The following is a 24542-nucleotide window of genomic DNA, read 5'->3' as shown; positions in this document are numbered from 1 at the left end:
GTTTGGTTTGGTTTGGAGACAGGGTCTCTCTTGTAGCTTTAGCTGTCCTGGAACTCACTTTATAGACCAAGCTATCCTGGAACTCACAAAGATCCCACTGCCTCTGCCTCCCAAGTGCTGGGATTAAAGGCATTTCAGTTTTGTGTATATGTGTGTTTGTGTGTGGATATGCATATGTGCGCTCAAATGCAGGTATTTTGCAGAGGTAAACCCATGAATTCCAATGCCTTCTTCTGGTATACAGATATATATGCAGACAAAACACCCATATAGATAAATAATCTTTAAAAACCACACAAAAACAAAAAAACCCAATACTTCATAAACAACCAACAGAAAACTTGAGGTAAGAAAATCTAAAAGAGGTCGGGCAGTGGTGGCGCACGCCTTTGATCCCAGCACTTGGGAGGCAGAGGTAGGTGGATTTCTGAGTTCGAGGCCAGCCTGGTCGGTCTACAGAGTGAATTCCAGGACAGCCAGGGCTACACAGAGAAACCCTGTCTTGAAAAACCAAAAAAAAAAAAAAAAAAAAAAAAAAAAAACCCAACAAACAAACAAAAACCAACCAAACAACAAACAAACAAACAAACAAAAAAACTAGAAGAGAAAGAAACCCCAAAGCCATCCAGTGTCTGAATCCAGCCCTGTTTGAAACACAGGCAGATGTCAAACTCTCACAGTGATATAAGCCAATCACTTTTGGTTTTCTGTCATTTCTGTCATAATTCAGGCCATCTTCCCTAGACTGTACATAGATAGACCATACTCAGGCTTGAGAAGCTTCAAGAGACTACCTGCAGATAGTCTTGTTCTGCTTGTCACTTTCGTGCAGTCTGACATCTTCCACCCCAGCATCCAGAACTGGGCTCTTTCACAGAACCAAGAGGTGTGATAGACATTCTTCATGAGCTTAGGTCTGGTGACAAGGGGAGGCAGTGGTGGTGGAAGAATGACCATGTGCATGGTCTGGGAAGTGATACCTGTTAGCCTATAAGAGAACAGAGGCAGGAACAACCTGTGCACCAGGATGGATAGGTCTTGGGCTGTTCCTATAAGCTGTTACCGGTCCTTATCTCTACCTTTGACAAAAGGAGGCATATATGCTCCTGGCCCTGAAGTCCTGTGTAGAAATCGGGTCCTCAAAGTGTCTGTCATCAGATAGAGCCACACAGGTCTCTCTGGGTTATAAAACTGTTTGTTCTAGTCCTCCTTCAGCTTTGCTGAGTACACACAAATTGTTCAGGTGCCTGACCCTAACCGTGGCCACCAGGAATGTCTTTCCTGTTTAGAAAGCCAGTAGTCAGCCTCCAAGCAACAGTGATATTTTTGTGGGACTAGACGAAGAGAGAGGGCTTCATGCCAAGGAACCACAGGCCTGAACTTGGAGGGACATGCCCAGAAGAAGCAGGTGGAAGAGCATATCCTTTGAACAGCAGCCAGCAAGAGGGGCCACCAAGGATGACTAAACATAGTTCTCCAGGAGGTTAGTTCCAAAGACAGGACAAATGACTACCAGTTTGGACCTCTGGAACTGACACACTGGGATCACGCCCAGTGCTGTAGCTGTACTCCTTAGCAACCTTGCAGCTTTGCAGTGCCAAGCTGCCACCACCACCACCAAGAATGTTGCCCCATGTAAGGTGAGAAGCACAGGGTCAGGTGAGCTAAGCCTTCTACCTCCTCTTCACTCTGCAGTCTATACACACACACACACACACACACACACACACACACAAAGGCACAGAGACACTATAGGGCCATACACAGACAAACACACAGACACACACATGGAAAGACATACAAACATGGACACAGAGACACACACAAGCATACAGACAAACATACACAGGCACACACAGAGACAAACACACATACACAGGCACACACAGACACAGAGGTACGCACACATACACACACACACACACAAACACAGACACACACAAAGACACAGAGACACTATAGGGCCATATATAGACAAACACACAGACACACACATGGACAGACATACAAACATGGACACAGAGACACACACAAGCATACAGACACACATACACAGGCACACACAGAGACAAACACACATACACAGGCACACACATACACAGAGGCGCGCACACGCGCGCGCACACACACACACACACACACACACACACACACACACACACACTGTGGAATATGTTTTCTTTGACCACCAATTAAAGCTCAGCCCCTCCAGGCAGCCTACAGTCCTGTGAGCAAGAAAACAACAGTTGAAAGCTAGATGTGGTAACAACATGCCTGTAATTCCAGCACTTAAGAGGCTGAGGCAAGAGGATTGTCAAGAGTTTTAGGTCAGCCTATCTGTTTCAAAACCCTGTGTTAAAAATAAACTGACAAGAGGCAGAAGCAGGTGGATTTCTGAGTTTGAGGCCAACCTGGTCTACAGAGTGAGGTCTAGGACAGTCAGGCTTACAGAGAAACCCTGTCTCCAAAAAACCAAAATAAATAGATAGATAGATAGATAGATAGATAGATAGATAAACCGAGAAATTAAAAGCTAACAGCTGAAGCTGGGTGTCGTAGCCCACCCCCATGTTCCCAGCACTAGGGAGTTTATACTAGTATGGTGAGTTCTAGGCCACCCTACCCTAAACAAAGTAACAACCAACAGCTGTAGTTTTAACCCTAAGCGTCAAGGCTGAGTATTAGGTAGCATCAGGGACAACTGACCTATTTTCCTGGTTGGTGAGTGTGGAACTTTTGAGTTGGCCATACTGTTGAATGTCCATAGAAGCACCGAGCAGCCCAAATCCATGGAGCTGAGAAGCAGACGAACGGATACTTAAGGGATAAACCCACAGATGTCCATATTGATTGGCTTTGCACAGAGTCCAGCACAAGAGGGATGGGACTCAAAGGCAAACTCCACAGATGACTGATGAGCCCAGCTGATCCATCAGCTGGACGCAATCAATATCCACACTGCCTCTCAGAGATCCATGGGGAAGACACTCTGCTAGAGGTAGCAGTGGCCAAGTGCAGTCCTGGACTGACAGGAATAGGTGAGGCCCTGAGCTACTGTGGTGAAGCAGGCAGAAAGACAAGGAGAGGTCTGGGTTATGGGGATTTGGAAAGAAAAATAAGGCCCTTAAACTCCAGAGTCTGAAGCCTCTTGCCAACTGAGAATCAAGAATTCCAGTACAGCCAGGTGGTGGTGGCACATGTCTTTAATCCCAGCACTTGGGAGGCAGAGGCAGGCAGATTTCTGAGTTCGAGGCTAGCCTGGTCTACAGAGTGAGTTCCAGGACAGCCAGGGCTATACAGAGAAACCCTGTCTCGAAAAACAAACAAGCAAACAAAAAGAAAGAAAGAAAAACAAAACCAAACAGAATTCTAGTACAAAAAGAAAAAAAGAAGGGAAGAAAGAAAGAAGGGAAGAAAGAAAGAAAGAAGGAAAGAAAGAAAGAAAGAAGGGAAGAAAGAAGGGAAGAAAGATGTAAACAAATAGATGAGTTTTAGCATAATTTGGAACTTTGTGAGGGTTGGTGACATAATCAGGTTAAAGGCCTGAGTATACATGACCTTGAAGAATCATCTTCTTTTTCAGATATTTTATGGGAATCTAACAAACACCACTAAACCTCTGTTGACAGTAAAAGCATCTGACTTCCTCTGACTCTATGATGTAGGCTTTTCCTTAACAGCTGTGATCCCAACTACTTGACATCAGGAAGTGGCTTGTGATCTCATTTGAATGCTTTAGCCGTCCTCTCTATGTAGAACAGGCTGGCTTTGAATTCACAGCTCTGCCTTACCTCTAGAGTGCTGGGATTAAAGGTGGGCACCACCACATCTAGCCCTTAGGCAATCCTTTGGGAAATAATTTCAAAAGCGTGAATCTCTCCTTGAGAAGCCAGTGCTGGGTGTGCCTTAATCTTTCCCTGAGCAGCAAGCTTTCTATTAATTACTGTGTTTAAATCTGCATATAACTTGGAGCTGGAGAGATGGCTCAGCAGTTAAGAGGGCTTACTGCTTTTGCAGAGGACCTAAGATCGGTTTCCAACACCTACATGGTGGCTCAAAACCATCTATAACTCCAATTCCAGGGGATCCAACCTCCCCAGGCACCAGGCACATATAGACAAAACTCAGATACATATAAATTGTTTTGTTTTTGTTTGTTTGTTTTTTGACACAGGGTTTCTCTGTGTAGCCCTGGCTGTCCTGGAACTCACTCTGTAGACCAGGCTGGCCTCGAACTCAGAAATCTGCCTGCCTCTGCCTCCCAAGTGCTGGGATTAAAGGCGTGCCCCACCACCGCCCGGCAATTTCTTTATTTGTAAAAATATTATTTTATGCTCATGAACATTTTGTCTGCATCTATATATGTGCACTGCATGTATGCATGGTACCCTTGAGGGTCATAAGGTGTTAGGTCCCCTGGAACTGAAGTTACAGACATTTGTCAGCTATTACACATTCACATTAGATGGTCTCAAAATTACTTTCTGCAGCAAAATTAAGAATCTGGCTTTATGCCTTTAATCCCAGCACTTGGGAGTCAGAGGCAGGCGGATTTTTGAGTTCAAGGCCAGCCTGGTCTACAGAGTGAGTTCCAGGACAGCCAGGGCTACACAGAGAAACCCTGTCTGGAAAAAAACAAAGAATCTGGTGTTACCTTAGTGGAGGTCCTTAATGGGGAAGCCCAAGTTGCTGACAGTAGTGTTAAGCTGTGTCTCCATGGTGTTGCTGACAAAGAATGAGTCATGGCCAGGGCTGGGAGAGGATAAGGACTAGGGCTTGAGGGGGTGTCCAGTAGCTCCATAGCCAGGCATCACCTGAGTTGGAAAGCCCTCTAAAGATGAATCCTTTCTTGCTGGATCAGCTTTGGGCCTCAACTACCATTTCCCTAATAAGTTTGAAAAATGGAAAATACATATCTGATTTGTCTTTCTGGACCTGGAGTATTAGCTGTTAAGTCAATGATAACAAGCTACAGTCCATAGAACTAGGTATAGCACTAGGAATACAGACAGATCTCATTAGGAAAAGGAAATAGAACAGACCATATATAGACGGGGGCGGAGGCGGGGGGGGGGGAAGGTCTGGTAGAATAACGTGAGGAGGAAGAAGGGAGAAGGAGGCGGGTGGGGGGGGATATAGGGAGACACATAGTATGGAAACAATAAAGTAGAAGCTTCCTAAAATATATACAAATATAAAGGAGATCTAAATAAAATCTCCAAACAATGGAAGAGGTAGAGTCACAAATGGCTGTCTCTTATCACCAGATGAAGCTTTCGGCTGCAGTGAGAATTCTGGAATTTTGATTTCTTTAAACACACACACACACACACACACATACACACACAGAGAGAGAGAGAGAGAGAGAGAGAGAGAGAGAGAGAGAGAGAGAGACTGGCCATGAGCATGTGGAGAGGGGGGAAGGGAAGGGGGGAAGGGCGAGGAGATAGAGAGGGAGCAAAGAAGGCAAGAGAGCAGATCAAGAGACAGAGGAAGGGGGTAAACAGCTCTTTTTATAGAGGGCCAGGCCTACCTGGCTGTTGCCAGGTAACTATGGGGAGGAGCATACTTGGCTGTTGCCAGGTAACAGTGGGGTGGAGTTTAGACTCCTAATGACACTATGCTGTACTCAGGGTCTTGCTCAGCCATCATCAGAGAAGCTTTCTCCTGCAGCAGATGGGAACACATACAGAAACCACAGTTGAACACTATGCAGATACCTTTTGTTTGTTTCATTTTTTTGAGGCAGAATCTCTCTATGCTCCATGTAGTCTTGGCTGTCCTGGAACCCACTATGTAGACTAGGCTGACCTCAGTCTCACAGAGATCCTCCTGCCTCTGCCTCCTGAGTGCCCATTACATGGCAATGAACCCCAGTGATACCCCCATTCTGGCAGGTGGAGACAGATCAGACTTTCAAGGTCTGCTTAGGCTATAGTGGAGGCTACCTAGGGTTTAAGGTGCTTCTGTTTCAAAATCAAATCTTTTCTTCAAAAAATGATTTGTTAGCTGAACGGTGGTGGCGCACGCCTTTGATCCCAGCACTTGGGAGGCAGAGGCAGGCGGATTTCTGAGTTGGAGGCCAGCCTGGTCTACAGAGTAAGCTCCAGGACAACCAAGGCTACACAGAGAAACCCTGTCTTGAACCTTCCCCCCCCCCAAAAAAAAAAAAAAAAAGATTTGTTTTTATTTTTTATGTGCATTGGTGTCTTGCCCACATGAATATCTGTATGAGACTGTTGGATACCCTAGAACTGGAGTTACAGACAACTGAGCTTTCATCTGGGTCATCTGGAAAAGCAGCCAGTTCTCTTAATCATTGAGCCATCTCTTGTTCAGTCCCTCAACAATCAAATCTTTTTTTTTTTTTTTTTTTTTGGTTTTTTGAGACAGGGTTTCTCTGTATAGCCCTGGCTGTCCTGGAACTCACTCTGTAGACCAGGCTGGTCTAGAACTCAGAAATCCACCTGCCTCTGCCTCACAAGTGCTGGGATCAAAGGCGTGCGCCACCACCACCCGCAAATCTTTTAAGAGTGAATCCAAGGGCTGGAGAGGTGGCTGAGGTTAAGAATACTTGGCTACTCTTCCAGAGTGCCTGGTTTCAATTCCCAGCACCCACATGACAGCTCACCACTGTCTGTAAGTTCAGGGACCAGATATCCTAATACAGCCAGGCATGCAGGCAAAACACCAATGCACATAAAACACAAATAAGTAAATTAAAAAAAAAAAAGTTAATCCAAATGGGCCTGACAAAACCTGAACTGGAGACATCAGTTTATAAACACCAGAAGTCTCTCTCTGGATCCACTTGTTTACAGATCTTTATTGCTAAGCTTGCCCTCTTTTCTGTATTCTTGCTTCAAAAAGACTGTTTTCTTTACCCACCCACTCCCTCTCTCCTTAGATAGTGGTAAGAATTCTAAGCCTCCTTACCCTGATACTCTGGCATTCTGGTAGTCTCACTCCAACTGAAGAAGACCCCTACCCATTGCAGCTGCTTGTCTACTCCCATGGCTGAGCCTGCCTTCTTAGGCAATTCAAAGCATGACTTTCTTCTTACTCAGGTTCCTTCTCCCAGATGCTGTTGGGATGTACAGCTTGCCCATCTTATTTTGTTTTTCCTCTCAAACTCTAATAAAAACACCCTCAAGCTTTCTCCTGAGCATCTCTTCACACCTTTATCTACAGAACTAAGAACTCACAGAAGTGACCTGTATTTCCTTGGGGGGGGGGGGAACCTCTGATAATCTCAACCAAAGGAAGAATGGATGAGGCCAGAGCTGTGGGGAATCAGGCAAAGCCCTGGGATGCAGACCAGTGCTTGGGAAGCAGCTGTGTTATTTGTTTGTTTTGTTTTGTTTTGTTTTGAGAGTCCCTATGTGGGGTTTCTACCTACAGGTAGACAGGATTATCATTTCCACTAAGAAACTAGTATGAATTGCATCACAAACTTTAGCAAATCCTTGCCAACCTGGGTCATCAAAATGGTCCTCTAAGTGGAGCAAAGGAGCCCGGTTCACAGCCCTGGCAAATGAAACATGTTCCAGCCCCTCTTAGGCCTGCCTCCCTCCCTGTGTCCGGTGGGAGAAAATCAGTACAGATGTCTTTGCATACCAAGCCACCTCTAGGGAACAACTGAGCTAGAGTCCCATTACTCCAGGGAGGCCATGGCTGGTCTCTAAGTTGGAAATGAATTAACGGAGTTTTTAATCCCAGGAGAGCTAAGGAAATTGAGAAGAAACCCAGAAGGGAAGGTCTCTAGCCTGGTCTGTGGAGCCCCTGCCTTTCACTGAGGCAATGCATTTGAGACCTGGTAAGCAAGGATAACTTTTATTTCTGTTGAAAACTTCAAAAATCGGGTGTCAGTTGTTCTTGGAGTAGAAAAGTGTTGATCTAGGGGAGGGAAACTCCCCACAAGCTGGGGGTGGGGTGGTCTCAAGAGGAGGTGTCTGAAAGGGATCAGGGTTAGCAGGGATGAGAAGCTGCTTTTGTTCTGCATCTTCCCAACAGGATTCTTAGGTCGTTAGATGCTAGTTCTGAGTGTTTTCACAACAAAATCTGGACAAAAATCTGAAAAAAGAGGAGGCTGGCAGGTGTGTTGGTCCCTGTGTTGTTAAGTGAAAGAGCACTTGTGGATGGCAGGCTGTGTTCCCAGATGCCCCAAGGGACGCTGTGGCAGAGAGCCTGAGGCACTCTCAGGAGCCAGATAATGTGCACTTGAGGTTCTGTCCAGGGGCTTTCTCCAGCTGTCTGCTTCCTTTCAGGGCTTCTGCTGCTTAGATGTAGGCATGGCTCAGTGTCACTTTTCACTCAGTGCCCAATGCCCAAGCTGTGACACCTCCTTTCTTCATGTCAAATGTTCCCACTTCTGAAAGTTATCAAAGCACCTCAGAGGTTTTTGGGTAATTGCTGTGTGAATTAATAACCGGCTCCATGTGCACCAGGATATTCCAACTGGGGAAGTTGCTGAGGAAACCCATAGTTTTGTCTAGTTTTGAACTTCATAGCAGCAGTCCCTAGGTCCTTGGACTAGCAGGCGGGTCTCTAAGGAAAGCATACTTGAGACTGGAGGGTTTGGTTTTCAGAGAGCTACCTAATTTAGCTTGGGGACCAGGGTGAGACTGGGTTTGAGGGCTTGCAGGTGGAGGATGGCCTACACATTGCCTCCAGGACTCCAGCACAGTAGGCCCCAGAACCGACCTGCCTACTCTCTCACGTGCTTCTACTCAGTTTGCCGGAAGCTACTATAGGTGCACAGACCCATCACCTCCTACATGAAGGGCGGAAGGGGCGGCGCTGACCACCACAAACTCGCCTCAGGTGGCTGGGCAGTACTTGGTATGTGAGCACTAATTGCCTAGTAGGCGTGGTCAATAAGGGCGGGGCATGAAGTGGGAGGGATCTGCTCAGGGCCCTGCACAGGTGAGCAGGACCGGAAGGCAAGGGCGGGGCTTAAAGAACTGAGAGCGCTTAGACAAGAGAGGTGGAGCCGGGAAGAATGGGGCGTGGTCTGAGGGGGGGCGGAATTCTAGAGAGAAGTGCGCAAACGGGTGTGGCCTGTTACAGGGGCGGGGCAAAGGGAAAGCCCCCCTTCTAGGGGCGGGGCTTAATATGAAGGGGCGAGGGGCAGCTCAGCGCAGAGCCATCTAGTCCGGAAGGGCGGGGTCAGGGCGGGGCCAGGGTGGGGCGGAGTCGACGGGTCAGCCTCCTCCAGCTGCGCCCGCTTCCTCTGGCACTCCGGCCCGGCGGAAGTGCGTCAGTTGTTATCCGCTCTGGCCGCTGCCACTACTGTGTCTGCCTCACGATCCCGGTGCTCAGAAGCTCCGCCACCCGCCGCCCTCTGCCGCTGCTCGCCGGTCTCTATGGACTGTGTCCCTGGGGGCCTGGTCTAGGGCCGCTGAGAGCCCGCCGCACTCCGATGCGCCGGACCCGGGGTCCTAGCCCGCGCGGCGTCCGGTGCTGAGAGCCCGCGCCCGGCATGCCCGCCCCGGCCCCGAGCCCGCCCCGGCCCCGAGCCCTCGCGGCGCCCTCGCAGCCCGGCGGCACGGCGTAGCAGGCGGCGCGGGGCGCCAAGGTCACCGCCGCGGCGCCGCCATGGAGGCCAAGGTCCGGCCGAGCCGGCGTTCGCGCGCTCAGCGAGACCGTGGCCGGCGTCGGGAAGCCGCCCGGGACGCCCGCGCGCAGAGCCCGTCGTCCGGTGAGGAGCCAGAGCCCAGTCCTGGCAAGGAGAACGCGGGACTCCACGGCGCGCCGCCTCAGCGCCCTACGCCTCTGCGTGCTGCGCGCCCCCCGCGGCGCCGTCGCCGCGAGTCCAGCTCGCAGGAGGAGGAGGTTATTGACGGCTTCGCTATAGCCAGCTTCAGCACCCTGGAGGCCCTGGAGGTAGGTGGGCTGGAAGGCCAGACCCCGGGACCAAGGAAGCCCATACACACGCCTCCTGGGCCCGCGCTGCACCTTGCCAGGAAGAGGACCTGGAGTGAGGGGTGTGTGGGAGGACTTAAACCACGCCATCCAAGCGGGCTTTGCAGCGGTTGTTACTTGTTGCCAAGTTATCGCTGCGTCCGGGACCAGCAGTTGGACATTGTTGGGCCTTGGGAGGCACGATAAGGTGGACACTTGGGATTCTTCTTGTTCGCTGATCTCTCAAGGGTTGTTTGGAGGGGACCGGGTATAGGTAATAGGTTTACTAAAAATACATGTCTGACTTGAGTTGTCATGCACAGTAGTCGCTGAGCAAAGTGTCCTTCCTACCTGAACTCAGGTTAGTAGAGAAGGAAGTGAGAGAGATGGTGAGTGAGTGGGCTAGTGAGTAGCCACTTGTCTCTGGAACTCAGGTGGTTGGAAATGCTAGTCAGGTCTTCAGGACACCAGCAGAACCTTGGGGAATATGAGATGAGTTCTGGGCCCAAGGCAAAGATCTAAACTAAAATAATTTTGTGGGGTGTGTTGTATTGTGTCTGGTCCTGATGTGCTAAGACACGAAGGCTTCGGTGTTTCTGCCTTAGTGATAATAATGACACAGCCAGACACTGCTAAAGCCCCTACATTGCAGCTGTGGTACCACAGGCTCCAGATCTGCAATCTCATTTCCTACCTGCCACACCTGTGTCTGCTAGACCCATAAAGAACTCAAAACAGCTTGTACATCTGTTTAGCCTTTTCCACATGTCTTCTTTGGGCCTCTTTTGGGTCTCAGGCTTTACAGCCTCACCTTAAGTGCTCTGTATACCTGTGTACTGTTTGGTGCTGTTACAGCTTATCCCAGCTGTCAATTTATGATCTCATCTGAAACAAGGATATTTCTTTGTTTGTTTTGTTTTTTTGGTTTTTCGAGACAGGGTTTCTCTGTGTAGCCCTGGCTGTCCTGGAACTCACTCTGTAGATCAGGCTAGCCTCAAACTCAGAAATCCGCCTGTCTCTGCCTCCCAAGTGCTGGGATTAAAGGCGTGCGCCACCACTGCCCGGCATATTTCTTAACTCCATGTCTTCATGGCACCTTTTGGTCTCACCTTCTCCCACACTGTGGAGACTTTACTGAGATCTGTATTCCTGGGATTCTGCCCCTCAAACTAGTCAATGGGAGGATTGTGCCTATGGGTTCCCAGTACCCAGAAGGAAACAACCAAGACTCAACATGGTGAGGAGTGAATACTTGTGAAGAGAGGAATGACCTTTCAGGAAGTCCAGAGTTACTGCCTTAAGGCCACATCACACTGTCATTAGACCAGCCCATTTGTATTTAAATGGTCAGCTTGTGTTGGCTCTGGTTGTATTCTCTGGCCTTCCCAAGTCTTCTAGGCCACATCTAGAGGGTTGACTCGTACAGTCTTACCAACTTACCTAGGTTCTGAGAGATTGTCCTGTCTCCTTACACCTGTATAAAAACTTGGTATCCTCATGGGCAGCCACACTTCTGACCTACTGCGTTTGGCCTTGGAAAGTACTTGATTTCTGGACATATCTAGATCATGTCTAGAAGAGTTTTGCTGGGTCGCATTTACTGGCAAACCGTAGTGGTTTTTCTCCCTGAGATCAAGTAATTTATAATTCCATCATATCATAGTGATGACTAGTTCACTCTGCCAGTTGACTTTATAGATGTGAATTCATTTATCCCTTCAAATGACCTTATAAGCAGGGTTGGACACTCTCACTCTATACAAGCAGACTGGAGCTTACAGTCTGGACTGGCCTGATGCTGGGGGTCCCTTGCTCTGCAGCCTCACTTGTTGGGGGAGATGGCCTGCCACATTCTCAGGATCAGCAGGACTCCAGCCCGGAGAGAGAGCTCTTCTCAACAGTGACTTTAGGATCCTCAAATGCCATAACACTATTGAGTGTCAGCAAAGTCTGCATCTCCCCAAAAGGCAGTTCAGTATGTGAATAGCTTGTGAGATGTATGGAACAATGTCCCATTACCTTATTTGAGAATGTCTGTGCAGGCTCCCTGAGCCTGGACAGCCTCAGATATCTCTGCTCATCTCCCTTTGTCCACGTAGGGGATGAAGCCTTTGACTCTTTTGTGTCTGTGGGGATAGCTACTTTCCCAGATGTCATGGTAGTGATTGTTGGCTAGAGGGTGCAGCCTGACACTTAACCACAGAGTTAGACTAAGAGCCTCATGCTGGAACTGAGAGCATGCCTGCTGGTCTTCTTGTTGAGGAGTAAAGGACAGGGATCCATAGAACCGTGGCTCCTGCCAGCATTTAGGAGAAGCATAAGTAGATTTTCTTCCTTGTGACAGTTCTCTCGATGTACTAGAGGTTATGTAAAGGTGAGAGGAGACTGTGCTCCTGTCACCCAGCAGTGAAAGGGTGAGGAACTGGTTTAGAGACAGAAGCATCCTCTCCACTCAGTACTTGTGCCTTAGGCCACTGAACCAAAGTTGTGCTGGTACCTGTATTTCTAGGAGGCAGGCTAAGCCCTGCATTCAGCCCCAGGCAAACAAGCACTTTTCTGTCCCTTATGGCTAATACTATGGAGAGCAGGGCTCAGGCCCATGTAGCTCTAAGGTGGCCAGTATCAAGAGAACATTTTCTTTTCTTTGGTTTTTTGAGACAGGGTTTCTCTGTGTAGCCCTGGCTGTCCTGGAACTCACTCTGTAGACCAGGCTGGCCTTGAACTCAGAAATCCGCGAACTCAGAAATCCACCTGCCTCTGCCTCCCAAGTGCTGGGACCAAAGGCCTGCGTCACCACTGCCCGGCAAGAGAACATTTTCTAATACCATCTCCAAGCAGAAGCTGCCTGTGCTTTCATGTCATGTGATTTTGTTCATTTGTTTGTGCAAGTTGATTGAGTGTGATCAGAAGGTCAAGCTCCTAAAGAAGTTGAGTGCAAGTCTGGTGGTGGTGCTGGTGGTGCTGCTCTTGGTGCTCTCTCAGCGATCTGGAGGCAGAAGCAGGTGGACCTCTTTTTGTTTGTGTTTGAGGCCATCGTGGCTTACATAGCTGGTTCTAGGTCAGCAAGGCCTACACAGAGAAAACCCTGTCTTGAAAGACAAAAAAACAAAGCAAGACAAAAAAATTGGGTGTCATATTCCTTCAGTTGCAGTGGTACATTCCATGGTGTCTGCTGGTTTTTAGAGCCTCTGTCTAGGGAAATTGCGAGGAACAGATGTACCCCTACACAAGAAGGGGGGTGCAGTTTACTCACAATGGAGTCACAGCAACTAACATCTGTGTCACTTGCACATAGAGGATTCCTTATAGCGGCCATAGAGAGAGAGCTGTGCTATCTATACAGGGAAGGAGATTGTTCTTCGCAGAAGGCACACAACTGGGCACATATGTGTCATTTATGACAGATGGGAGGTTCCTCACAATGGAGATGCAGTTGGGTATATGGATGCAATGCCATCTACAACGGGAGGAGAATTCCCAGAGGAGACACAGCTGGGTAGCCAATATCCCCTACATTGAGTTAAGGGATGTAGCTCACAGTGGAGCTTGGTAGAGCTATACTGTCTACATAGGGAGGGAAAATTACTGCTTCTCACTCCTGTGCACTGTGAACTGTACTGAGGACAAAGATGAAAAGAAAAATTCCCCCAAATGCTGTGTGCTGTGGTGATCATGAGTTACTTTTTTCTAAGTGTTGTTTTTTGCATTCTCTGGTCAGTACATGTGACTTATAATTCATAAAATATGTCTGTAAAACCACATTGTGTACAATGCTTAAAAAACTTTTGACAGCGGTACACACCTCTTTAATCCCAGAACTCCAGAGGCAGAGAGGCAGAGAGGCAGAGGCAGGTGGATCTCTGAGTTTCAGAACAGCCAGGGCTATATAGTTTTGTTAAAAGAAAAGAAAAAAAAGCAAAACCCTGTCAGCCTATCTGACAGCTACCAGTCTGTTGTGACCTCTGAGAATGGCTGAGCAGAAAACTAGGCCTGTGGGTTTATCATGAATCTTATGTTTGCAGGCATAGGTTCTTAGGTTCTTGGGTTCTTGGGACACAGCTTGGGAAAACTGTGTTCACCCTGACTGTGTTCTGGGGTGCGTGGTCCCTCTGTGACTTGCTGGTAGGCTGGGTAGGAAGTGCCCCATATGGTTCAAGATCAGTATACCCTGCCATGTCTGTGTTTGTACATAGCTGTGGGAACTGATATCAGACAGACATCTAGGTGAGGAGAGAAGAAAGCTATGGAAGGCAACATTTTTCATTTAGGAGTCTGTGGTACCTCCTTGTGGCTGCTTCCTGGTGTGAGGTTCAGTGTGTGTACATGCTTCATCCTAGGTCTGAAGCCTGGAACCTAACCTTCTCTTGGACTGTACTGGGAATTCACAGGTGGTGTTGGTCCTACAGCTGTGGGGGGTAAGGGAAAGACTAGGGGATGAGGGGATGAGTGAACACAGCAGATGAAAGCAAGGCCATCTCAGGCCCTTTGGCCCATATGAATGCACAGTGCACCTGTCCAATGCCAAGGCCTGTGTGGAGCGGACAGCTTCTTGGCCTGCCTTGCCAGACACTGTGATGCAGGCACCCCTTTTCCCCAACTGTATAGTTAGTCTTTGGAAGGGTCTCATTTATTTTTGTCTTTGAAATCCCTTACCTGTGGTCACAGAAAGCTTTTCTTCTTAGTTTATTGGGCCTATTAACCTCTTGGCTTGAACTTCTCTATACACCTGGATCCTTAAGGCCACGTCTACCTCCCTTGAGTCCCCATATACCCATTTCAAACCTGGACCTTGGCTTGGAACTATTCTCTGCTTGGAAGGCTCTTTCCCCAACTGCGTGCTTGCTTAGGAAGGCCATAGTAGGGCACAGTGCCTCCTGCCCCAGTGGGGCTCTTTCTGCTCCTCTAACAGACTGCCCCTTTCTGATTGTCTGCCCCTCGAGAGACAGCAGGCATCTGTGTTCTATTCCTTCTGTCTTCACCACTGACCCACCACCACTGCCACCCACACCCCCCACCAGATTCAGATCTGCATGAACAGTGCTCTAGGAACAGGCCTAGTATGGTATCTGGAGGAGACTGAGCCAGCAGTGGTTGTCAAAGCAGGGCTCTGAGGGTACTTCCTTGGTCATCCTGGCCTTGAATTTGCTGTGTACCTGGTAGCTTGCCTCTATCTCTTAAGTGCTGGAATAAGAAACATACCAGATTTGATGTGGTACTGGGGATCAAAGCCATCCTGGACATGCTAGGCAAGTGTTCCACCACTTGAGTTACATTCCTAGCCCCTTGGTTGTTCTTGAATGAGTAGAATTTTGTTTTGTTTGTTACACTTTTTCCCTCAATTCTTGTTCTGTTTTCAGTAAGAAAGCCATTTTCCCAAAGCTGCTCCCATTTGGTCCTAGGCTGTAGTACCCTTGAGTTCTCCCTAGCTCTTTCAGCACTTGACTCTGGTCATCTTGCATTTGTTTACAACCGTAAGTTTACTTACTCTGCTGTGGTTTGTCATCTCATCTTGCACTTCTTAGCACTGTTAGAGCCATGGATTGATGGTGTTTCTCTGGCATCTTTCCTTCCCTTGTGGGTGAGGACCCTCTAATTTTGGTTCTGATGGGGAGCATCTCATGGGGACACTGTTCTTGAAGCACCTTCTTGGGCCTTGCTGACTGAGCCTGGGTTTTGTTCTTGGGATCCAGTAACATTTCAGTTGTTAGCTCTTGCTACAACCCAGAGAGGGTTGTGTACATGGTGGAGTCCATTCCAGGTTTTGCTATGAGCTTTGTTGCTGTATTCCTGGTGGGGCTGGTCTAAGACTGTCTTGTTCTGCCAGCTCTACTGGATTGAGAATTTAATTTCTCTTTTTTCCCCCTCTGCACTCTAATATAGCTACTTCCTTTACTAGACAAAGTTCTCAGGTTCCCGAATCCAGCTTTGTTGACTGGTCAGTGTGGTTGGTGGTGAGGCCAGGCTTTCAAGTCAGGAGGCCTATTGAGTCAGGAGGCAGCCTGTGAGCAGAAGCTAAGACCTGATATGTACACAGTATATAGCAGTACCCATCTGCTGATGCCCGGGCACCTCACCCTGGTTATAGCATTCAGAAATCTGAGAGGGGCCTAGTCCACTCAAGTCCCAGTGACCCAAGCTGCTCACCTCAGCACCCCTCCATTCAGACTCCACAGTCATTGGACAACTTCCTTGTTCCCTTCCATGAGCTGCCTGTTCCTGCCAAGATGACCCAGGCTTGAATCCAGGCCCAGTGTCAGTTTACAGCTCTTCCACTCACTGGGTCAACTGCTGCTAGGTGGGTTAGAACCTCTGCTCCCACATGTACTTGAGTGTGGTTTTGGCTTCCAGCTCTGGCTGATGGTATGGGGGTAGGAAGGATGCAGTGGGGGCTGCTATAGGCTAGAGTACGACACTAGTCAGCACATTACTGTGGAACAGCCAGTACCTGGCTGGCTCTCATATCAGCCTGTAGGCCCCCAGAGCTCTGCTTTGCAGCCGTTCATGTGGAATTGTGCCTCTGGACCCCTGTGGCCTTCTAGAGGTGTGTGTGTGTGTGTGTGTGTGTGTGTGTGTGTGTGTGTGTAGTGTTACCTGTGCCAGGAACTACTTTCTCTGTAAGCCAAACAGAAGGCAGCCCTTGACTATAGAGGCTAAGCCTAAGGCTACGTGGAGTAGATCTGCTTCACCAGAGCATGATGATTCTGACACTTTAACAGATTCAGATTGGTAAGGCTCTAGAGGGCTTGAGGGAGGTGATGCCACCCAGGCCCACTCTTTGCCGGGAGCCTGTTTCTCAGCCCTCTGAACGGCAGGTTAGAAAGGATCCTTTTGTTTCAGTTTGCAGGACTGGAAGTCCCTAAATTTATAACTAATGAGGCTTTGGCTATAGGTCTGTCTCACAGCACATGAGCAGGCAGGCCTGGCCTGGGTCTTGGGGTGACTAGGCTGACTGGGCCATTGGGGTGAGCTTCTGTTCTATCCATTCCTCCCTTCTTATGCTAGCCTCAAAGGTTACTTGTAAGGTTGCTACCAGTGTCTGGAGGCCATTGAGGGGGCTGTGGAGAAAGGCACAGAATGGTGGGTTCCAGGTCCGCTTGAAGTGAACTGGCCAAAGTACAACTGGGAGAGGAAAGAGGGTGCTGGTGGCTTTTTGGGGAGGTTGGTCATTGTGAAGCTGTGAAGTGTTCATTTTAGATTGGCAAGCTAAGGAATGTATGGAGGCTGGGGCAGCACCCAAGGTAGGCTTCTTAAACCAGTGTGAGATGAGTGTTGTGGGGACTCGATTAGTGCTGTAGTGTCAAGTTCTGAGATGCTAAAAAAGGAAAATGTACCAGGTACATATCAGTGCTGCTCGCACAACATGAGCTTCTCTGTGGTTTCTGTTGAAAGTTGGATGGAGAGCTGTTGAGTTTGTGGCTTCTCATGTGTAGAGCTTTCTAGTCCAGACAGGTGCCAGTTGCAGCATGTGTAGTGTACACAGTTGTGCATTGGGGTGACTCCTGGTAGAATCCTGGCCATGGCATGGCTTCATAGCCCAGCTCTGATTCTCACTGGAAGCAGCTGCCCCAAGAGGAACAACCACTTGTCCCTTAGGCTTCTCAGGATTCTTCAGTGGTACTAGCATATGCTGTACCAGCCAGTCCCTCTGGCTGTAAGGAGTAGAGGAGTGTGTCAGAGTTTCTGTGGTATAGCTGTTCCTCAAAGCAAACCCTAACCTTAACCCACTACTGCCTTGTTGCTTATTGGCAGAACCAGGTCAGTGCTACACTGTCTTCAAGATACAGGTGTGTTTGGAGGGTTGATTTTATATGCTGTTTATCTCCTGGTAGCCTCTAAAGAGGCTGCATCGACGTTCTCATCCTTGTGCAGAGACAGGCACAGTCAGAGTAAGACATTTTCTAAGTGTATACTGCTGGTGAGTCACTGGTGAGATCCACGCAGACATTCCTAAAGAGTGGTCAGCTTCCTTTGTTGCTGCTTTCTCCCATCTTGGTAGTAACCCTTGCCTTGGCATCTGACTGACCAGCTGACTCCTGGCTTCCATGTCCAGCTCTCTGTATTTTGGCTGTGGTCCTCACTCCTCCCTGCAGTGTCTTCTCCATCCTGACAATTTCCTCGACTTCAAAAGGCCCAGGGTCTTCTCTTTAGAAGCTAGAGATCTCACAGGGATCCTTGCCATCTGCCCTGACCACACTGCCCCTCAGACCCTGGCTCTGGGGACTGCTCACACTGTAGGGCTTTAGTTGCCTTTAACCAGATTTGTTTTGTGTGACCTGCCCTTCCCTCATTCCATGTTGCCAATACACTTAGAACTGGGACTGAATGGCCCAGATCCGGACAGGGAAGAACATAGTGACTGCCCAGGAGGAGCGATGAGGTGAGGCAGTGATATTTCTCACTATCCCTAGCTTTCCCCTCCTCCATCTGAGATTGGGAATGTACTTGCTTCTTAGGGCTCCAGTACCAGGGGTTTTCTGTCACCCAGGAATAAAATCTACATTTTCTTTTAGGGTTCCAGGAGCACCATGAGCCTGTCTTGGGGCTTCTACACATGCCCTGGCAGTACAGCTACTGTCTCCTAGCTCCTAGGAAGAGGCCTTGTCAGCCATAGCAGGGAAGTCTAACTGCTTGGGAAAACCTTCCTGCTCTGAGCCTTAGTTCCTTAATGAGGCAGCATTTGCTTATTCATTTTCCCTGCTAGCCATTGGGCACTAGGATATGAGAGAGTCCGTGATGAACATGCTTAGGTCCCTCTGAGTCTGCCTTTTAGACTCACTCTACCCCAGGTAGACAGACTGCTGGACCACAACTGGGCCACTTATTGTGGACTCCAGTTCAGAAAGGAGAGCAGGCCCTTTCCCCTCCCCCACCCATTTTAATTCACACAGATCCTTTCATGTCCCAGGCTTGTAGCATCAGTCTGGCTTCAGCTGCCCCTGTCTGACAGAGGCTTTGGGGGGACACCCTCGATGACAGCTGAGCAGCAGCTGTGCTGAAGCTTAGGGTCTGGAGTGTGGCAGACATCAGACATGAGGTGTGTCTTCCCAGGACTTAGAGGAAAAAGTGCTGTTGTGGACGGATGAGTTGTTGGCCTGCCTTATCTCTGGCTAAAGAGGATAGGCCAGGAAAAATGGCTTAGGGTAGACTGTCTCTCAGGAGTACTGACCTCATGGGAGAGCACTGAGGGTCCAGTCTATCCTGACTAGGGCAAAGGGACTTGAAGGCCACCACTCCCAGGATATCCTGAAGCAGGCCATGTGCAAGGAGCCTTCCAAGAGCCCCAAACCTTCTCCCCTTCTTTCCTGCCTTTGCCACACCAGTTGAAATTTGTTTCTGCTCTGGGACCACTTTGTTCATCTGAGTTCCCACTCCTTTTAACTATCCTCACTCAAATCTACATGATCTAATTTCTTGTTTTTATGGCTGTCGGAAGTTCTCTGTCTAGAGTATACAGAACCTACATCCCCATAGAGAGTGGCCCCAGTCAGTCAGTTAGACCTGAGATCCCATAGGTCGTCCCTTCTACATGTTGTCTCTTTTCTAGCAAACTGCTTGTTACCTTGCCTTGGGACTCAGTCCTCACTGCAGATCAGAGGAAAAAAAAATGCCCCCAAAAGAAATGGGATAAGAGAACAAGGCTATAATCTATCAGAACCGACCATGGCCTTTCAACAAATTGGAGCTGGAAGGAAGGAAATGTTAGGGTTTGGATGTATTGATTGTGGAGACTGATTTCAGAACTATTGCCCATGGCAGCAACATGGACATCTGTTAGGAGTTGGTAAAGGGTCACACACAGTAGGTAATAGCTTGAGAGGACCCCAAGCACGTTCGCACACAGTAGGTGATAGGGAGAGGTTTGGTCCATTGCTATGTATTGAAATGTTAAATTCTAACGGAAGGTCTAGGCTGAGGTTTAATTCTTGGGTTTACAGGCTTTTCTTATGCAAACCTTGTTCCTTTATTTAAAACTATTGGTTAAATTGTGTGGGGTGGAGCACCCTCTGGGAGGTATGGGAGAGGAGGAACTGGGGGGGGGTGTGACGGGGTGCAATGACTGGAATGTAAATAAATATAAATAGGGAAAAAAACCCTATTGGTTAAATAAAATTAGCTACAGCCAATTACTGGAGGGATTAGAGGTAGGTAGGTTTGGAGTAACCTTGTAGAAGAACAGGAGGAGGAAGGAAGCCACCTCAAGGAGAGAGCATGAGCACATGGCCAGGAGAAACAGTAGGTATCTGGGGTATACTACTAGGGTGGTAGCCAGGCTAGCAGTTGGAAGAGTAGATTAGGGGTTATTACCCCTCCCCACTTCCACCCCAGTAATTGCCAAAGCCAAATAAAATAACTGTAATCTGAGTCTCATTTATTTGTAAGCTAGTCGGAGAAAAGCTTAAACTGTTTTTTTTTTTTTTTTTTTTTTTTTTTTTAACTACAGGTATCCTGCATGCTTCCATGTCTAGTTACAGCTCCTCCCTGAATAGTTCTGTCAATGTCAGTGCTTCATTCCTTCTGCACCTTGTGTAGATAGAGCAAGGTCTGCTTTTTTTTCCAGGTGACCCTCTGCCCAGACAGTGTTGTGCATAGTGCAGCCACTGGACTGAGATCTGAAGGGATGGTTCTTTCCCAGAAGGTGGAATGCTCAGGATACTTTGCTTGGCAGTTGCAGTATGGGCTGGGGCTCATGGACCCCATGGTCCTCTGGTCTCCCCAACTTTTCCTGGACCCCAACACTATAGTAGTAGCTCTGGAATAGCATGGCCTCTTTGCCTCCCTGTATTATGTGGCAGCCCACACTACTTATGTGGCCTATACACTAAAGCCTGCTGGCAGCTGGGTAGTGGTATGAAGGTGATATCTGAGAACTTGATTTCAGAGATGGTGTGCAATGGTCTAGAGCCTTCTGGAGCAGGTAAGAGGTCATGAGGGCCTGTAGAGATGGATATTCCTCTCTGCACAGGTTCTGTGAATGAAACTCAGTAGCCATTAGGGAGAGGTGTGAGCTGGAGAGAGGAAGATCTGAGTGGGAGAGCTCTGTTTGCAGCTGGAGAGGCAATTAGATGTCCTGGTAGTTGGGGCCACTACAGGAGTCAGAGGACTGCAGAGATCTAGTGGTTCATGGGAGTCCTGCCTGTAGCCCAGAGGACAAAGAAGCAGGTAGGTTCAGCACGAGGTGAAGTGTGAGGGCTGCTGGGATTTTTTTTTTTTAAACTTAGCTTACTTTTATTTCATGTTTATTGGTGTTTTGTCTTTAAGGTTCTAAGATCCCCTGGCTGGAGTTACAGACAGGTGCGGTCTGCCATGTGGGTGCTGGGAATTGAACCTGAGTTCTGGAAGAACAGCCAGTGCTTTTAACCACTCTAACTCCTGTGTGTGGTGGGGGGTGGATTTCTAGGGCTGCTGGGGGTTTTGTTGTTTTGTTTCTTTGTTTTTCGAGACAGGGTTTCTCTGTATAGCCTTGGCTGTCCTGGAACTCACTCTGTAGACCAGGCTGGCCTCGAACTCAGAAATCCGCCTGCCTCTGCCTCCAAGTGCTGGGATTAAAGGCATGCGCCACCACTGCCCAGCTGGTTGCTGGGATTTTTAAATAGTTGGTTTGATTAGAAGGGGTCCTTGAATGCTGAAGCAGTGGTTGCTTGTGTAAAGGTTCTTGGGCTCCAGAGTCAGTCTTTCATGGTCAGTATTGTCACATGAGTTGGGAAGCTGGGAGCAAGGTTTCAAACAGACTGTTCCTGGGCTAGGCCTCTGTGCGTTGCCAAAAGGGACAGCCTTGGGCTTGTTGGTCACAGCAGTAGAAGTGAGCATGTACCTTCCTAGCTAAAAGTAGTGGGGCTGAGCCTCAGGAGGGCCACGATGGGGTAAGCAGCTTGGACCTCAAAGAGAAACAAGTCTCATTGTGGTTGGTTTACTGTAGTGCAATTAGAAATTTTGTTGGTGTTCCATAGTAACACTCGGTGGCAACAGTCACAATAAGTCACCGTTGGGCACGGAGGCAGGCATTAGTGGTGTACGCTTTTATTCCCAGCACTTGGGATAGAAGCAGGCAGATCTCTGAGTTAGATAGAGGCCAGCCTGGTCTACAGAGTGAGTTCCAAGACAGCCAGGGCTACACAGAGAAACCCTGACTCAGCACCAGAAAGTGAAAGGGAAAACTGAACAGGCAGTTTCCTTTAGCAGACACTCAGCTTTGGTGTTCTTTCTGAGGAGGGAAACATTGTTGAAGTCTGGCATGTGATTGTGAGGCTGTTGCCACAAGTGGGGCCTTTTGTGTGGGATTGAGCATTGGTGGCTAACATTGATGCATACGGCAGTCAGATCTCCTGTGAGCCCCATCTTACAACTACAGGTCCTGGCAGGATGGCCCTGTGGGCTCCCAGTTTTTGGCTTCTGCCAGAAGCTTAGGGAGGAGCTGCCTTCCCCAGAGTACTGGAGGAAGGTTTTCTGGCACAAGACTCTAGGGCACTAGAGACCAGGCTGGCTTTTTTTTTTTTTCTTGAGACACAACCTCTCTGAGCTTCAGTGTTTACCCAGTAGGGGGAGGTAGGTTGTAGAACAGCTAAAGGCAGTCCTGTATTGTGTGTTATTTCCCTTTGATGATCTGGGTATAGGCCAGACTGGTGAGGATCCCTTCCCTCACTGGTGTTCCAGTGAGACAGGTTCTACTGGACAGTGTTGTGATCAGACAGACAGAATGACCCACTATTTCCAAGATAGGCCAGATAGTACTCTTTGTTTGTTTTTTGTTTTTCTGAGATGGGGTGTCCTGGAACTCACTCTGTAGACCAGGCTGGCCTCAAACTCACAAAAACCCACCCGCCTCTGCCTCCTAGTGTTGGGATTAAAGGCCTGCATTGCCAGGCCCAGCCTCTTACACTTTCTGGGCTCTCCTAATATGTCAGGTGAAAGTGAGTTTAAACTGGGGGTTCCAGAATTGAGATTTGGTGACAGCCCTGCTAGTACCCCTTGAGTTAACTTTGTTCCCTCAGGCTAGTATACATACACATTTATAAGGAAAGTTAGAAGGTCTCTTCTCTTAGGCAAGGGCTGGCTGCTGTCACCCACCAGCACTTCCCTAGGCTAAGGGGATAGATGGCCAGTAAAGCAATCCCATGCATAAGATGAGGCCATGGAGTTTACCAGCTGAATTGGAGGGGCCAGTGGAGTCTTTTGTCTTTTTAAAAAGCAAAGTGCCAAATAATGGATTCTGTCATCAAATTCCCTTACTATATACCCATAAGTTCTGTGACTCTAGAGAACCCTGACTAATGCAGATGCAGAGGGAGGATAGTTACTTTAAACCTGAGACAGGGGCTGGTTCTGCAGCCATGTGCCTGTCAGCATCCCTGTCTGACTATTTTTCCTTCCCTCTGCCTTTCTGGTTTTTGGGAAGTCAGGGCTTACCTCCTGACTGGTGTCCTAGTCAGACAGACTGTTACTGCTTAGTGTCCATTAAGTTGACATAGACTCCAGGTCTAGTACACCCTGAAAGCACCATGTCAGCTGTAACATCAGAGTCTGAAATCTTTGCTTTTGTACATCTTAGCCCTTAGCAGCAGGACAGTCTGACCTGGCCATTGTGGGAAGGTGACTAGACAGTCTGCAGTGAGGGGACAATGAGGTCAGGACCTGCAAATACTTGTGTATACTGCAGCCCTGACCTATATTCAAGGCAAGGAGGAAGCCAGGAGACTCAAATCTTCTATCTCTGGGAGGAGGCGGCATGGTAGCTGTCCCTTGGCTTCCTCATGGTGTTCCCTTACATACAGACTTTCTATTTTCTGGGAAGTTTTGTTTTTCTGCAGACCTCTTCACTGGCCACTGCTTTGGGGGGAGTACATGTGAATGTTTACCTCGTCTGTGCCACCATTTGGGATCAGTGCTGGTCATTGCTGCAGAAGTGGCGTCCCCAGAATATGAGAGTGGGATGATTACAGACAGGCCAGATGACCATAATGACCTTAAAAATCTGAGGATAATTGGCAAGACTCTTTAGTCACCTAGGAATAAAGTATGTCAGCTGGGAAGAATTGTAGGGAATTGGGATCACCTGGGAGGGTGACTTCCTATGTGGAATTTGATGTCACCTCGGGGCATTTCCTATTTTCTATATAGCATGTCGCCAAGGGGCCCTTCCTGGGTGTCACCGGATGGCACTTCAAATGGTTCCTAGGTATGCCAAAAGTAACCTACAGGGTTGTATATTGACACCTGGAAATCTAACCATTGCCTGTCCATTCTCCTTTAAACATGGCCTTTCCAAGTTAGAGGCCCCTTATGCTCAGGAGTCACCATAGCTTTGGAGCCTGTTGCCACAGGTTGATGGGCATTTTCTTTTACCTCTGCAGAAGGATATGGCTCTGAAGCCACATGAGCGGAAGGAGAAATGGGATCAACGCCTTGTGAAGAAGCCTCGAGAGTCAGAAAGCTGCCCGTCTGCAGAGCTGAGTGAGAACAGGCAGCCCTTGGAAGTGGGCAGTCCAGGGCAGGATGCGGAGCCCCCTTGTGATGAAGGGACTAGGAAGGTCCCGTTGCAGCCCTCCAAACAGGTGAGCATTCTGTGCCCTTCCTTACTTAAGACCTCTGCAGTTGTGGGATCTGTACCAGGACCAAACACGAACCTGGACCCCACCCTTCGG

The 24542-nt window shown here is 48.5% G+C and overlaps 1 protein-coding gene across 11 annotated transcripts in view; it reads left to right on the top strand.

The window, feature by feature from the left end:
- The first annotated feature begins 9205 nt into the window (after positions 1-9205).
- The window catches only part of Fbrsl1 (fibrosin like 1), an 88285-nt gene continuing 72948 nt past the window's right edge, over positions 9206-24542 (top strand). For 5 of the 11 annotated variants that reach the window (XM_076922346.1, XM_076922340.1, XM_076922339.1 and 2 more), the window contains exons 1-2: positions 9230-9885; positions 24252-24452. In XM_076922346.1, the coding sequence (XP_076778461.1) occupies positions 9598-9885; positions 24252-24452 (489 nt within the window). In that variant the 5' untranslated portion in view covers positions 9230-9597. Of the gene's footprint in view, positions 9886-24251; positions 24453-24542 lie in introns of all 11 variants that reach the window. The other 6 variants (XM_076922343.1, XM_076922345.1, XM_076922341.1 and 3 more) reach the window with 3 other exon arrangements.

The sequence above is a fragment of the Arvicanthis niloticus genome, chromosome 24 (genome assembly GCF_011762505.2).
Source record: "Arvicanthis niloticus isolate mArvNil1 chromosome 24, mArvNil1.pat.X, whole genome shotgun sequence".
In the NCBI taxonomy this organism is placed as follows: domain Eukaryota; kingdom Metazoa; phylum Chordata; class Mammalia; order Rodentia; family Muridae; genus Arvicanthis; species Arvicanthis niloticus.
This window is presented reverse-complemented; position numbering and strand designations above follow the sequence as displayed.